This window comes from Anolis sagrei, chromosome 1 (genome assembly GCF_037176765.1).
Source record: "Anolis sagrei isolate rAnoSag1 chromosome 1, rAnoSag1.mat, whole genome shotgun sequence".
Lineage (NCBI taxonomy): Eukaryota > Metazoa > Chordata > Lepidosauria > Squamata > Dactyloidae > Anolis > Anolis sagrei.
The window spans coordinates 83,056,798-83,070,423 of record NC_090021.1 but is presented as its reverse complement, the minus strand read 5'-3'; the positions used below and the strand labels follow the sequence as shown (position 1 = coordinate 83,070,423).

General features: G+C 37.9%; 1 protein-coding gene across 3 annotated transcripts in view; it reads left to right on the top strand.

Annotated features, from left to right (window-relative positions):
- The window catches only part of L3MBTL3 (L3MBTL histone methyl-lysine binding protein 3), a 90,675-nt gene extending 78,978 nt beyond the window's left edge, over positions 1-11,697 (top strand). For all 3 annotated transcript variants that reach the window (XM_067466775.1, XM_067466774.1, XM_067466772.1), the window contains 5 exons: positions 697-828; positions 5,562-5,653; positions 6,902-7,065; positions 9,059-9,121; positions 10,892-11,697. In XM_067466775.1, the coding sequence (XP_067322876.1) occupies positions 697-828; positions 5,562-5,653; positions 6,902-7,065; positions 9,059-9,121; positions 10,892-11,035 (595 nt within the window). In that variant the 3' untranslated portion in view covers positions 11,036-11,697. The remainder of the gene's footprint in view (positions 1-696; positions 829-5,561; positions 5,654-6,901; positions 7,066-9,058; positions 9,122-10,891) is intronic.
- The last annotated feature ends 1,929 nt before the right edge of the window (positions 11,698-13,626 follow it).

The following is a 13,626-nucleotide window of genomic DNA, read 5'->3' as shown; positions in this document are numbered from 1 at the left end:
CTGCTTCTTGGCAGGGGGTTGGACTGGATGGCCCATGAGGTCTCTTCCAACTCTTAGATTCTATGATTCTATGTGAAGGCACATTATGACAACAATTCTTTATCTCTCTGTGTGTACTAGTCTAATCCTCCATTTATACTAAAGATGTGGATGACAGGCTAATTATTCCAAAGGGAATAAAGAGTAGACCTTGTAGTCAAGAAGACTCCTTTCTAGCAAATGGGAACAAAATCCTGTATTAGCTTATCATACTTAACTAAGTAACTTCTGGCCCAACCTCTACATAGAAATATCTGATCATTCTACTCCCTATGCTTTGGATGTCTGGTAAATTGGTGAGTTACTATTGCAACAATAGTATCAAAATTGTGACTGACTAGTGATTGTGAATACAAAAAAGTTATGATTAGGTAACTGATTCATATGCTTAGTCACAATTGAGACACATGCCGCAATTGTAATTTACACCCAACGTTCTGAATTGTCTGAATTCGTTGAGTTAATAATTTCCAAAAGAAATATCTGGATTTGTGCTAATTAAACATAACAGTGTTTTCTAAAGAGTTAAAAGCTCTTGTTCTCTAAGGATAGTAAAAAATAAACACTACACAACATTTTCCTCAGAGTTCTTCTGTACAGTAGTTGGTTTTAAGTTAAAATAGGACTTAAAATATTTGTCATGTTATTTTTGAACAGTAATACAAATTGTCCTAGTTCCATTGGCCCAAAATCTTCAGCTCATCTCCATTCATCAAAAAAAGAAGACACAGATGGGAACCTTATTTGCAAAAAGCCTCTAATATGTGATGCCAAAGAAAAGAACTACAGGTAATGTTTCATATATTTTAAAACGTAGAATATTCTTGTTCTAATCTTCATAACTTCGGTTTCTCAAACTGTGCTGCTCCAAATGTTTTGAACTATTTGACAAACTGCATCTCCCACTATAGACCAATTCGGACACTGCGGTCATCAGAGGAGGCCTCCTCTTGGTCCCACCCCTGTCTGAAGCATGGCTGGTGGAAATGAGCCTTCTCTGTGGCTGCCCCCAAATATTGAAATATTTGTTCAATATTTGATGTTTTTGTCTTATGTCTGCAATAACTAGATGCATTTTTATTTAATTTTTAGTTGTGTTTATATGTTGGGTTGTTAAATTTTGTTGTTATGGATGTATTATTGTTGTATTCAGGCATTGAATGTTTGCCTTTTATGTTTGGAATCCGCCCTGAGTCCCTCCGGGGAGATAGAGCAGAATATAAATAATGTTGTTGTTGTTGGAGGAGGAGGAGGAGGAGGACATCAGCTCCCACAGTTTGAGAAACAGTGAAAAGTCTTCTGTTACTCTGAATTAAGTATTTTGTTCAGGCCCCTTAAATGTTACATTCATTATGCCATATAAATGATGCACACATCATCCTTTGCTTAAATTCCCTGAAGACCCATGTAAATAATATGTTGCAATCCTCTGGAAGGAGGATAGATTTTCTCAGTGTTTTGCAGTGTTTCTAATCAATAGTGTTCAAAGTGTAGTTATTTGTCAAGAATTCTGGATTAAAGTAGGTCTTTGATTCAGCATGGTTTTTTCTAGTGTGCTGCTTCATTGTATGAATGAAAAGTCATCTCAGGTTGGCAGATTTATATACAGATGCTTGGGTGGATGGGGATTGTAAACTGAGGTGGAAAGAAATTACAATTGCAATGGAAAAAGGTACAGGCTGTAACAATTATTTTAAATGTGTCAAAACCTTAATGGTTGTTCTGTTTCAACAAAGACGTTATTGTAGTATTGAGCTGACTAATCCATGTAGTGTAATTTTTAAAAAATCAACATTTTCCTTGCACAAACTGCAGTAAATGTATTGATGGTCTGTTGAGTGATGTTACGTTATTCTTCTCTGTTTAGTTGCCTTAAGGCAGGGGTATTCAAACTAAGGCCCGAGGGCTGAATACGGCCCTCCAAGGTTATTTACCTGGCCCTCATTTAGAGTCAACCTAAGTCTGAAACGACTTGAAAGCAACAACAATCCTATCTCATCAGCCAAAAGCAGGCCTACACTTCCCATTAAAATACTAATAAGTTTATATTGGTTAAAATTGTTCTTCATTTTAATTGTTGTATTGTTCTTAAGTGTTTTTTGCATTACAAAAAGACATGTGCAGTGTGCATAGGAATTCATTCATGGTTTTTTTTTCCAAATTATAATCCGGCCCTCCAACAGTTTGAGGGATTGACCTGGCCCTCTGTTTAAAAAGTTTGAGGATCCCTGTCTTAAGGTAACTTACAGTCTGTGTTAGTTGATTTAAGCCAGTGTTTCTCAAACTGTGCTCCTCCAGGTCTTTTGGACTTCAGCTCCCCGAAATCCTAGCCAGTTTACCAGCTGTTAGGAACTGAGTTTGAGAAACTTTGATTATTATTTTTTAAGCATTTCTCCATTTACTTTTCAAGTAAATGTCCCATTCTGAGATAACTCTTCTGCATCTGATGAAGTGAGCCAAAGTTTTTCCAAAAGTGGCAAATCTTGATAACATGAATAATTTCTAGATAGATCACCATTTGTTTGCCATGCATTCCAATGATTGGGAAAGTTAATTTCATGCATTTGGTACAGTAGTGTTTGAATGGTTGCAACTTCTTATTTAATTAAGAATCACTTAAGAAGTAAAGGTTAAGACTTCCCCTGACATTTAGTCTAGTCATGTCCAACTCTGGGGGGGGGGGGGGGGGTGATGCTCATCTCCATTTCTAAGCTGAAGAGCTGGCGTCTTCCATAGACTCCTCCAAGATCATGTGGCCAGCATGACTGCATGGAGCGCCATTACCTTCCCGCCAAAGCGGTACCTATTGTTCTACTCACATTTGCAAGTTTTCAAACTGCTAGGTTGGCAGAAGCTGGGTCTAATAGCAAGAGCTCATCCTGCTCCATGGATTCAAACCGCCAACCTTCCGGTTATCAAGTTCAGCAGGTTAGCGGTTTAACCTGCTGCACCACCAGGAGGCTAAGAATCACTTACATTGCTTAAAATCAAGATCAGTTGTTTTTTCTACCATAATTAGGACATCTAAAAGCTTACTTTCCAATATTAATGTATACCTTTAAAAGACAACAAAATAACCAGGAAAAAAGATTTGAATTTTCCTTGATTATCAGTGGAATTGTATTAACTGCAAAAATTCTTACTGAAAGTGTTGTATTTTTAGGCCCCATTATAAAGTTAAAATTTCTTCCCCATTTTCATTCTTTCCTTTGGTAGGCTTTATCGTAGTGGCTTATTTAGTGTTTTCCATGAGACAAATGCTTTGGCTGTTGACAGAAAGATACCGAGGTGGGAGACATGCTAGTTTCCCTAAAGTGTAATGTTCTACCTGCAGAGTGTCTACCTCCCTTTAATGGGGCGCAAGGGACTGTCCTCTAACTCTGTCTGACGGCCTCATCCACTTATCCCACTTTTACAGTTGTCAAGCCCCAGGAAGGATGGCAGCAGCAGCTGCTGCTTACAACATAAAAGATGAGGAAGTAAGAAGGGAAACCAAATAATGAAAAATCAGCTTGTCTCAGCTCATTGGGGGAAGGAAATGGGAGGAGCTCACTAATGGAGTGCACCTTATTGTTCCTCATGAGCAACATTGGATGAGCTTCCATTCTCTCTCCTTCCCCAACAGTAAAAAGCTGCAAGAATTCACAGCTGCAGTGGAGCAAAGTTTTGGATGATGTGCAGAGGGCTAGAGTACCATTTTGGGCTCCATCCAAAAGGAGACATATATGAGCTTATATCACTAATGAGAGTCTGGCCTTTGACTGGCATTCTGTTAGTAATACACATAGGTATAAATACACCTTAGAACTGTATATAGTCATTTGTAGTCATGGTGGGAGGAGGTAATCTATGTCTCCACCATGCAAGAAACACCCTACATCAGTAGTACTCAACCTGTGGGTCCCCAGTTGTTTTGGCTTTCAACTCCCAGAAATCCTAACACCTGGTAAACCGGCTGGGATTTCTGAGAGTTGTAAGCCAAAACACCTGGGGACCACTGCCCTACATTGAGACTAATCTTTGTCCTGTAGGCTCCCCCCAACATGGTAATTTCTTCACCCAGGGATGTTGGGGGCACCCAGTGAGCATCCAGATATGTTCCTATAGCCAAGCACACAATAATCATCCTTCAGGACTGTTGGGATTCCTGGGGTGGGGATGTGGGATCCTGGAGGATGCTTTCATTATGAAGTATCTGTAAGGACATAGCTGGGTGCATGTTTGAAGGTCAACCCCACTCTCCTGGCCACTAAATGGCCATGGTGGAGAAGGTCTGTAAGAGGGAAGTGAGTTTTCTGCGTAAGCAGAGAGGGGAAAGGGCAGCATTATTCTAATTCTGACAGATAGTTCAGTATGTAGTCCTCTTTCTTTCATCTATTCCTTAAGCTGCTTTGGCTTATCCCATTTAGGTTCCTGTTGTATAATCAGAGGAGTGCCAGATCTTTGGCCAGATGTATTGTGGGCCTCACTTTAGTTTCCTCATCATGATAATATTTTCTTAGTAGCTTTTCAGTAACAGGGTGGAACACAATATTTTTCCCAAGGATATAAATCTTTAAATGACAGAGTGAAACTTGATGAAAGTGTTGGTGAAATGAATAGCATCAAGTACTGAAAATACTCCCAGCTCTGTCCCATTTTGTTGAGTTCATCCTTTTCCCTATTCATTGTGAATCTCACATAAGCAAGATTGATGAGCAGCCTTGATATCATTAGTCTGACACCAGTAGCAGTAAGACTGCCTTCCCTGCCATTGAGATGGATTAGGCAATTTCTGCTCTCTCTGTGCATTTACTTAATGCTTTTCTGTAGTATACGTGAAGGACACAGAGCTCCCAGTGGGTCATTTTCCTTTTAGGTTGTGTACCAATGCATTTGTTTCTTTGCTTGTTTGGCTTTGTAGGGGACATATATCAGAATCTTAAGGAAGCACTGAAAATAAAGGGAATCATGATTGATGGCAGCAAGTGGCAGCAATTCTAGTCTCTAGACACTCTTTTCTTTGAGTTCACTTTGGAGAAGTGTTTGAACAATCACAGACCAATATCATCAGAGTTTTCTCCTCTTAGATAGATAGGTGGATAGCATGGTGTGTAGGCAGATACTGTAAGTGATGGAGCATGGCAGATTACTGTGCACTTGTATTTGTTTAATTACATGACTTTGAAAAAGAATGGTACTGTGACATTTAGCAGCCATAGCAGACACAGAGCCTTGTTTTCTAGCCCTAAAAACAGTTCAGCAACTATTTGTATGTTTGTAGCATGATAGGGGTTCTATACATTTCTTTGAGGGATGAAAGCAACCTGTTGAGGGTACCTCTAAAATAGAATAGTTATATGAGAAATAATAGGAAAGATTTTGTATTCACATTATTATCAAGTGGCATCAAATTGTTGCCAAATGTAAGCTGTCCTAAGTCCCCCTCAGGGGGTTAAGAAGGACAGGATAGAAATACTGGAAATAAAGAAGAAAAATTGTTATTTAATTAATTAAAATGTGAAACTCCTGTATTCTTTTAGGGGAAGCCCAACAACTAAGCAATTTGCTAGGAAAGATGGATATGAAAGAAGAAAGATGGAAAGTGAAGAACCATCTCTAAATGAAACCAAAGGTAGCTATGTTTTGTTTGGTGGGGGTTTTTTGTGGGGGAGGACCTAAAAAATCTGGGTTTTAACTAACATTTAGAAAATCTCTCATTAGTAGGTACAGTCAGTCAGAGGCTACCTGAATTAAGCACATACATTGCAGTCCTAGAATAACGCAGAAATGGCTAACTTCAGTACTTCAGTGTGGCTGTGTACATAGAGAAAAACATAGAAACCCAACCCAAATCCAGTTATGGGTCCCAAATAGTAGAGTAGATCTGTTGAACCGCTTCAGTTTTGTTGATTCAGTAGGTTTGTAGCCGGCTGTCAATATCTACAGGTTCTGTATCCATAGAATCAACCAACCACGGCCCAAAGTATTTGGGGATCGAACCACTGGAGGATCTAAAAAGCAAAACTTGATTTTGGTGTAAGCCAAGCACTACACCAATGTGTAGACATACCCTGCTGTAGCCTTCCGCTATTTCACAAACTCTCTCCAGCACTCATTTAAGTTTTTGTCATTTTAGATAAGGGACATCATTTCACTACACCACTGAATATAATGGGCTTTGCGTATCCATAGATTTTGCTATCCACTGTGGGTCCTGAAACCAAACCCCAGTGGACACCAAGTACCCACTGTACTCTAGTTGCAACAAGCAGTTGGTCTAATATTTGGTGCCTTTCTTCCACTTATTTCAACTTTGAATATGTTTTGATGGATTTTAACTGAATTTTTAAGTGTTGTTTGTGTTTGATTCTGTTTTAATGTTTGTATATTTATATATTTTAAATTGTATACTAATGCTTTTATGTCAAGCTGCTTTGAGTCCCCTTTGGGGAGATAAAGCAGGGTATAAATAAATATAATAAATAAATATCAAAATATGAAAAGTATAATTATTCATACATTGCAATACATTGTAATGGTAGTTTACAAATCACGATATAATAAAATACACAAGTTATGGGTGATTTGTCAAACATTAATAGTCTACAGTCACCAAATGTTTTGCCACCTTGAGTTCAGTAATGAAATAAAGGGTGGGATATAAATGGATTACAATTAATTAGAAATAAATTCTGTATAGAAGAAAGAAAAACTAGAGAGTGTGGATGTTTGGCTTCCTTAAATGGGCACTATTGGCTAAAAAAATTGCAGAAGCTAATCATTTTAAACTGAAAGTACAAACTTGTTTTACAGGTGTGGCCAGCAATATTTCTGTACGGCATTTAAAATTTGTTTATTTTGGGATTGTTTTTGTTTACAGATGCCAAGAATTTCAATAACAGAGGTTCCCATTCTCAAGCAGTAATTTTGTCTTCCAAGTTGACAAACTCATCCTTTCCTTTGCGTTGGGAACAACAGAGCAAGCTTCTTCCATCTGTGGCTGGAATTCCCGCCAGTAAAGTTTCCACGTGGAGCACAGATGAGGTGTGTTTTGTGAACAGAACTAGGCTGCAAAAAACATTCAGCCTTTTTAGACATACTTCCATTAATATGTAACATGTAGAATGGCCTGAACTCAATGTTGTACTGACCCTACAGCATCAGCATGTCTCTCTTCTCCATAAAGTCCCTTATAGATCCCTGAATACAGGTTGCAAAGGTTTCCCAACTTTCCAGAACAGGTTTCAGAGATGTTGAATGTAGCAGAAAGAGAAAATTGCCCGTTCTTACTTCTGTTGGACACTGTTCAAAAAACAAAAAAGTCTACAATTGGATTCTACTAATTAATTATGTTGATGAATTGTTCTTGCATGTTTTCATTGCTATTTGATAATGTCCATGTTTGATATTGGCCAAAGTCTGGCATTAGGAGGAATAAAAATTATATCTTCCAGTGTTTCCCTACAAAATCCTTACAGAAATTCACCTCTCAGCACAGCATTTTCTAGCTATTGAAGAGAGAGTTATGATGTGTCTACCCCTATTCTTGTGATGGGGCATATTGAGAAAGACAGATGTAGCAACTGCTATAGGATTTTGTCAGGATCCTGTTTAGGCAGTGTTACATATTCTGTTTCATAAGTTTTACTCTGGATGGTAGCAGGTAGCTGAGTAGACCATGCAGTCTTGATTCCCCATTGCATGCATTTATCCTAAATACAGAAGGAATACTTGAATATATGAAATTCTCAGTGACCAACTAACGGGAAATTGCTTTACAAAACCACTGGATCTGTACACACATGCGAGATTGTGGCTTCTGGTTGATCATCAGAAAGTTACAACCCAGTCCAAATTCTGGAACCTGCAAATAAATGGATCTGACTTCAGTGTCAGAAGGAATAAATTGGTACAAAGTATAATTAAGTTCCAACTAGACAGAAATACAAGTTATTTTTTAAAAGTTGAATGCTGTCATAAATCAAAGTGATGTCTTTTTTATGACATTATGTATGACAAATGGAAATGTTAGGCATGTTTCTCCTCAGCCTGCCACAATGCTTAGGGTCAACAAACTTGAAGTTACTAAATCCCAATGTAAAGAAACTGAAACAGACGGGGATGAAATATTATTGGGAATGAGGAATACAGTCAAAGATACTGCTCTAAATCTGATTTCTTTTTCATGTGGAAAGAGCAGTACTTGTTAGAGGATTTGGAATATCTGGAAGAACCCTGTGAAAACTGTTTCTTAAGTGAAGGCTGCTAGGCTGAAGCAAAATGATGGGACTAACATGCTTGTACTGATGTGAAAATAGTTGGAGACCATATTTCTTGGTAGTGGTTCCCATTTTTTGGGTATGCTCCAGTTTCTCTCTGATGGCATCCAACAGAAGATCCTCAATTGTGGCCCTAACTTCAGCTGAAAGATCCAAAGAACAAAGCCAGAAGTGACATCTCAAAACAATGTCTCCAGTAAGAGACCCCACTGATATACAGCCCAAGATACACGTACCATACTGTAGTAATTTGTTAGGTGGACAGTTTGAGTCTCAAAATAGAAAGCAAAGGCAGTTTTCATATCATCCTCAGGCAGCCTTTCAAGATGTGAAACAGGTATTGCTGGTATGTTCCCAATATAAGCCTGGCAATTAGAGGTGTGAAACAAGAGCAATGAATCAGGCCTGTATTCTTTCTCTCCAGGGGTTGAGTGTGTCTCACCAATAGTGTAGAGGTAGCTGCCTCTACAGTCAACCTGCTTTTCTCAAATAAAATTCCATGGATGGAAGGTCAATCCATATGGAAAGAATGAGAAACATACTTCTGATTTAAGATGGAATAAAAAACATGAGAATTAATCTGTGTTGAGCTTTAGATGAGTTTGCTTATCTCGTGGTATAGTATAGTTGCCATTTCTGGTAAATATCTGGTAATTTATTCATTTTGTCTTAGTCTCAGGAAAATCCTGAGCAAAATGGATTGCAGAATTGTGTCAGTTGTGCTTTTTAAAAAAAAAATTGTCAAAATTGATTAACAGGTTTCAGAGTTCATACGAAGTTTGCCTGGCTGCGAGGAACATGGCAAGGTGTTCAAAGATGAAGTGAGTATCATTAATTAATTCTTTGATGGCTAGCGTTCAGTTTTTTAATGTACAAAGTGTAATCTCTTGGGCTTATTTGACACGGGAAAGATACTGCCATCCCGAGTAGGGATTTTGTTTTGAGCACATTAAAACCAGTATTTCTTTGAACCTTTTTTCTGAAGCTGTTTTCCTAGCCTGATTTCTAGCAAACCCAATCAAGGGTTATTTTTAGTGAAACAGAACAGAACATAAAATTTTTGCTATCTTGAAATTGAACTAGAACTGAATTCTCTCTTTCTTCCATCTTAGAAATAGATAGAAAAGTGATTCAATTATCATACATTTGGAGTATTTTGACAGGAAAGTGCATCTCTATGATTCCTAGAAAAAAAAGAGAAGAGATTGCATTCCAAAGGCAACAATTGATTGGTACAAGGAAAAGGCTAGGAATGCACTTGTTTTTGCACTACTTATCTTGATGGCAAAAGAGAAAGGAATGCTTTCAGAGTTTGACAAATAATAATAATAAATAAAACTTTATTTGTATCCCGCCACCATCTCCCTGAAGGGACTCGGGATGGCTGACAAAGCACTCAAGGTGCCACACATAAAATAGAATTACATATCATCAAAACAATGCACAATTTGACTGAATACAAACCATGGACAGCACCAATTGATAAAAATTTTTTTTTAAAAAAAATATAAACACAGTCATACCTGTGGGTCACTGGGTTTCTTCAAACATGAACTAAAGTGCCAAATAGCAATGGTTGATGTCATCACATGACCATAGTACATTACTCCAGGTCAAAGGCCTGGGTAAATAACCATGTTTTTAGGTTCAAATGGAAGGTTTGGAGATTTGGGGCTTATCTAACCTTAGAGAGGGCATTCCAGAACCGGGGAGCTACCATCGAGAAGGACTTCTCTCTCATCCCCACCAACAGCACCTGTGACGGTGGTGGGAGCGAGAGAAGGGCCTCCCCAGCAGATCTCAAGGCTCCCACCATAGAAGGAGATATGCGGTCTCGAAGATAGGTTGGACCTGAAGCATATAGGGCTTAGTTGCTTTATAGGCAATAACCTGTACTTGACAAGAGTATTTTTAGGAGAACAGTATTTTCTGCCAACATCACCAGAACTTAAAGGCATTAAATAACTTCATTGGTTTGAGAAGAACAAATAGGCCATTTCTCATGACATGGAAACAAGTAACAGCTGTCACTTACACACAACATACTACACATAAAAGACCTCATAAAGGGAGAGGGAAATCCTTGACATTTGGTTTAAATGCATATTACATGGGTGGAAAATGTAGACTTTGGGTCTAATCACACTACACTATTATATTCCACTTTAACTGCCATGGCAACTTCATATGGAACTCTGGGATTTGTAGTTTAGAGAGGACCAATTACAACTTGTCATCCAAAGGGGCTCAGTGCATCACAAAACCCAGACACCAGAATCTCACCGAATGTTAGACGTGGCAGTTAAGTATAGCACTATAACAATGTCATGTGATAGGGCCCTATGTCCAGCTGTGTGACAGTTAGTCAAAAACATTTGCATGATACCATTTTTACAGTTGTTAGATTGCTGTACACCAGAGAGATTTGGATCTAAAATGTTCTGTAATTAAAATAATCTTGAGTTCAAGCTTGCCATTTTGGCTCTCCTTCAGTCATTAAGATGGAGTTTGTATATTCTTAAATGCTTTAAAATATTAATAGTCCTCTTTCTTCTTTCTTTCTTTCTTACTTTCTTTCTTTCCTTCTTTAGCAAATTGATGGAGAAGCTTTCTTGCTAATGACCCAAGCAGATATAGTCAAAATAATGAGCATTAAACTGGGACCAGCACTAAAAATCTTCAACTCAATTCTCATGTTCAAGGCAGCTGACAAGAACTCTCATAATGAACTCTGATGGAGAAGTGGATATGGGACAGGCCCCTCTTCACTGCAGTTCATGATTTTTTCAAAGCACAGAGATACAAAAGGGATCATTACAGAACTCTCCAGGGACAGGAAAGAAGTTGGAATGGGTGAAATGTTGATATTCTCCAAGAACCTGGCAATCTGAACACTTCTGAGAAGTGCTTAAACTTTTAGTAAGATGCTCATGAAACAGAGTGTAGTTAATGTTTACCAAACCTGATGGCTCTAATTTTCTACAGCTAGCCATCCTTAATTTGATTGGGAAACCACTAAGGTAACACGTTAAAATTACGGAAATACTAGTTTTTTCTAAGATGTCACAGAATGTATACTTTGTTAATTTACTTAATTCAGTTTAATGAATTCCTTTGTATCATTTTTCCATTTTCATAATAATTTGTTCACAATTTAAAAATTAGTGGGCTGTAGTTAGTTAATGGAGATTGTTAACTGTTACATTTTGCACAGCATCTCAAAGTGAAGACTTTGCTATGGACTATGAGTCTGATTATTACTATTGTACAAAAAACATTTCCAGAAATTAATGCTATCATTTTGTATTTTTTATTTTGCATGGTTAAAAAAATCTGAATGCATACCTCCACCAGCATATTTACTATGGAATTATTAAACAAACTACCAAAAATGAAATTTAATGTCTTAGGTAACAACTATTTTATGTTGCATTATAGTAGACCCAGTTTGTTAAAACAGAAGAAAATTAAAAGTGAATGTATGAAAGAAGGAGTATCTTCACCTTTCAGTTTGAAAAAGAATGAGTTTCATGGGGAATGCATACATCTGTTGAATATATAGTACATTCTCAATAATTTTAACCTTTTTGTCAGCAAGCTGCCTTGTTTGAAATCAGTTTGGGTCAGCAGCATTGAAAGATGTAGCTAAAGCAACGGAGCTCTTTTATCATTGCTACATCTAGAAATACAGGATCACAGCCACTGATGTTCACTTAGCATTCTGTTTATTGATTTAGATCTACTGGAGATTTGGCAAAGCAACTTAATTGACTCACTGCTTGCATAGTCACTTTTCTTTTCTTCCCACAAACATGTTGGTAGCACCCCTGAGACTTTAAAGCTGCCTTCTGGGGACAGGAATAACATGCACATATGGAACACTGGTTTAGGCACTACCTGTGACTAGTGTGGCGTTTGCCAAGGATACAATTCAGCCCACATGGCACCTATTTACAAACTGAAGAACCAGCCCATGCTGCAATGAAGAAACTGTTGCTTTCTTGTGTGTTTATATAGTTAGAAAACTGAAACACCTTGGATAACCCTTGCTAAAACAATTATGGTATTTTCTGAATGTCATTTGTAGCAACAGATGTGGAGCATAGACTTCTTTAGTCATATTCCGATCACACAACAGTTGGAGAGATATAAACTATTGAAAAGATAAACCAAACCTATGATGTCTGATAAGCCAGGAATTGGTTCCAAGGGAATTTTCAACAGTCATCGTATTGGTATGTTGTTGTTGTTCATTCGTTCAGTCGTCTCCGACTCTTCGTGACCTCATGGACCAGCCCACGCCAGAGCTCCCTGTCGGCCGTCTCCACCCCCAGCTCCTTCAAGGTCAGTCCAGTCACTTCAAGGATGCCATCCATCCATCTTGCCCTTGGTCGGCCCCTCTTCCTTTTACCTTGGTATTGGTATATTATTGGTATATTATTACTATTTTCCATTTCTTTTCATTTTCACTGAAAGAAGTAGTTGACATTTCACTTCTCAGATGTGGGATTCCAAAAAGGGAAGCCTAATGTTCAGCCTTATGGGGAATGGAGTGCCAAAGACATGAAAGTAGGCCAGGAGAGCAACCAAGGCCCCAGAGCAATCATTTTGTTGAGCCTGTTTCACCTCCTAATACAGAGAACACTCAAATTCATTGAAATGAAATTGATATTTTATTTATGATACTGACATTAATACATTAACCTGCTTTCGGAAAGCAAAGAGAAATACAATTCTTGGCATTTCTTGTGTTACTCAAAAGGAATATTACAATATCATCCTCATAAAACTTTGGTAGGAATTTTCAGCTAAGATTGACAGTATCAAGACAAGACTACCCCACCTCATCCTCTTTATTTTTGATGTTTTTATCTGGAAACAACATGTTATCAAGAACCTATGGGTGGCATTCATCAATCCTTGAATAGAGTTCTGCTTAAAATTGTCCTGTTGGAAGAAGGAAGAGTGAGTTCTTTAACACACCCTCCTTCTGCCTCTTCCAGCACCATTTCCTCTAAGATGGTCCTTCAACCCTTTGAATTAGATTTGGAATATGGAGCACTGTAGCAAAGCAATCTACAAAGACCTCTACCTCATTAGATTACATCAAAAACTACCTGAAGAGGATATTTTCAGTGTGCAGGAAACACCTTTAGACAACCATTTTGCCTTTTACTTACTTACGGTCTCTCCTACAATTTTTCTATTTGTAAATAGAAATTTGTAAATAACATTATTTACAAATTGACTATTATCTTTAATGATTTTAGCCTGCTAGGGAACAAGTGGCAATAACAACCTTTGGAAAGGTCAGTAGAGGCAGAGC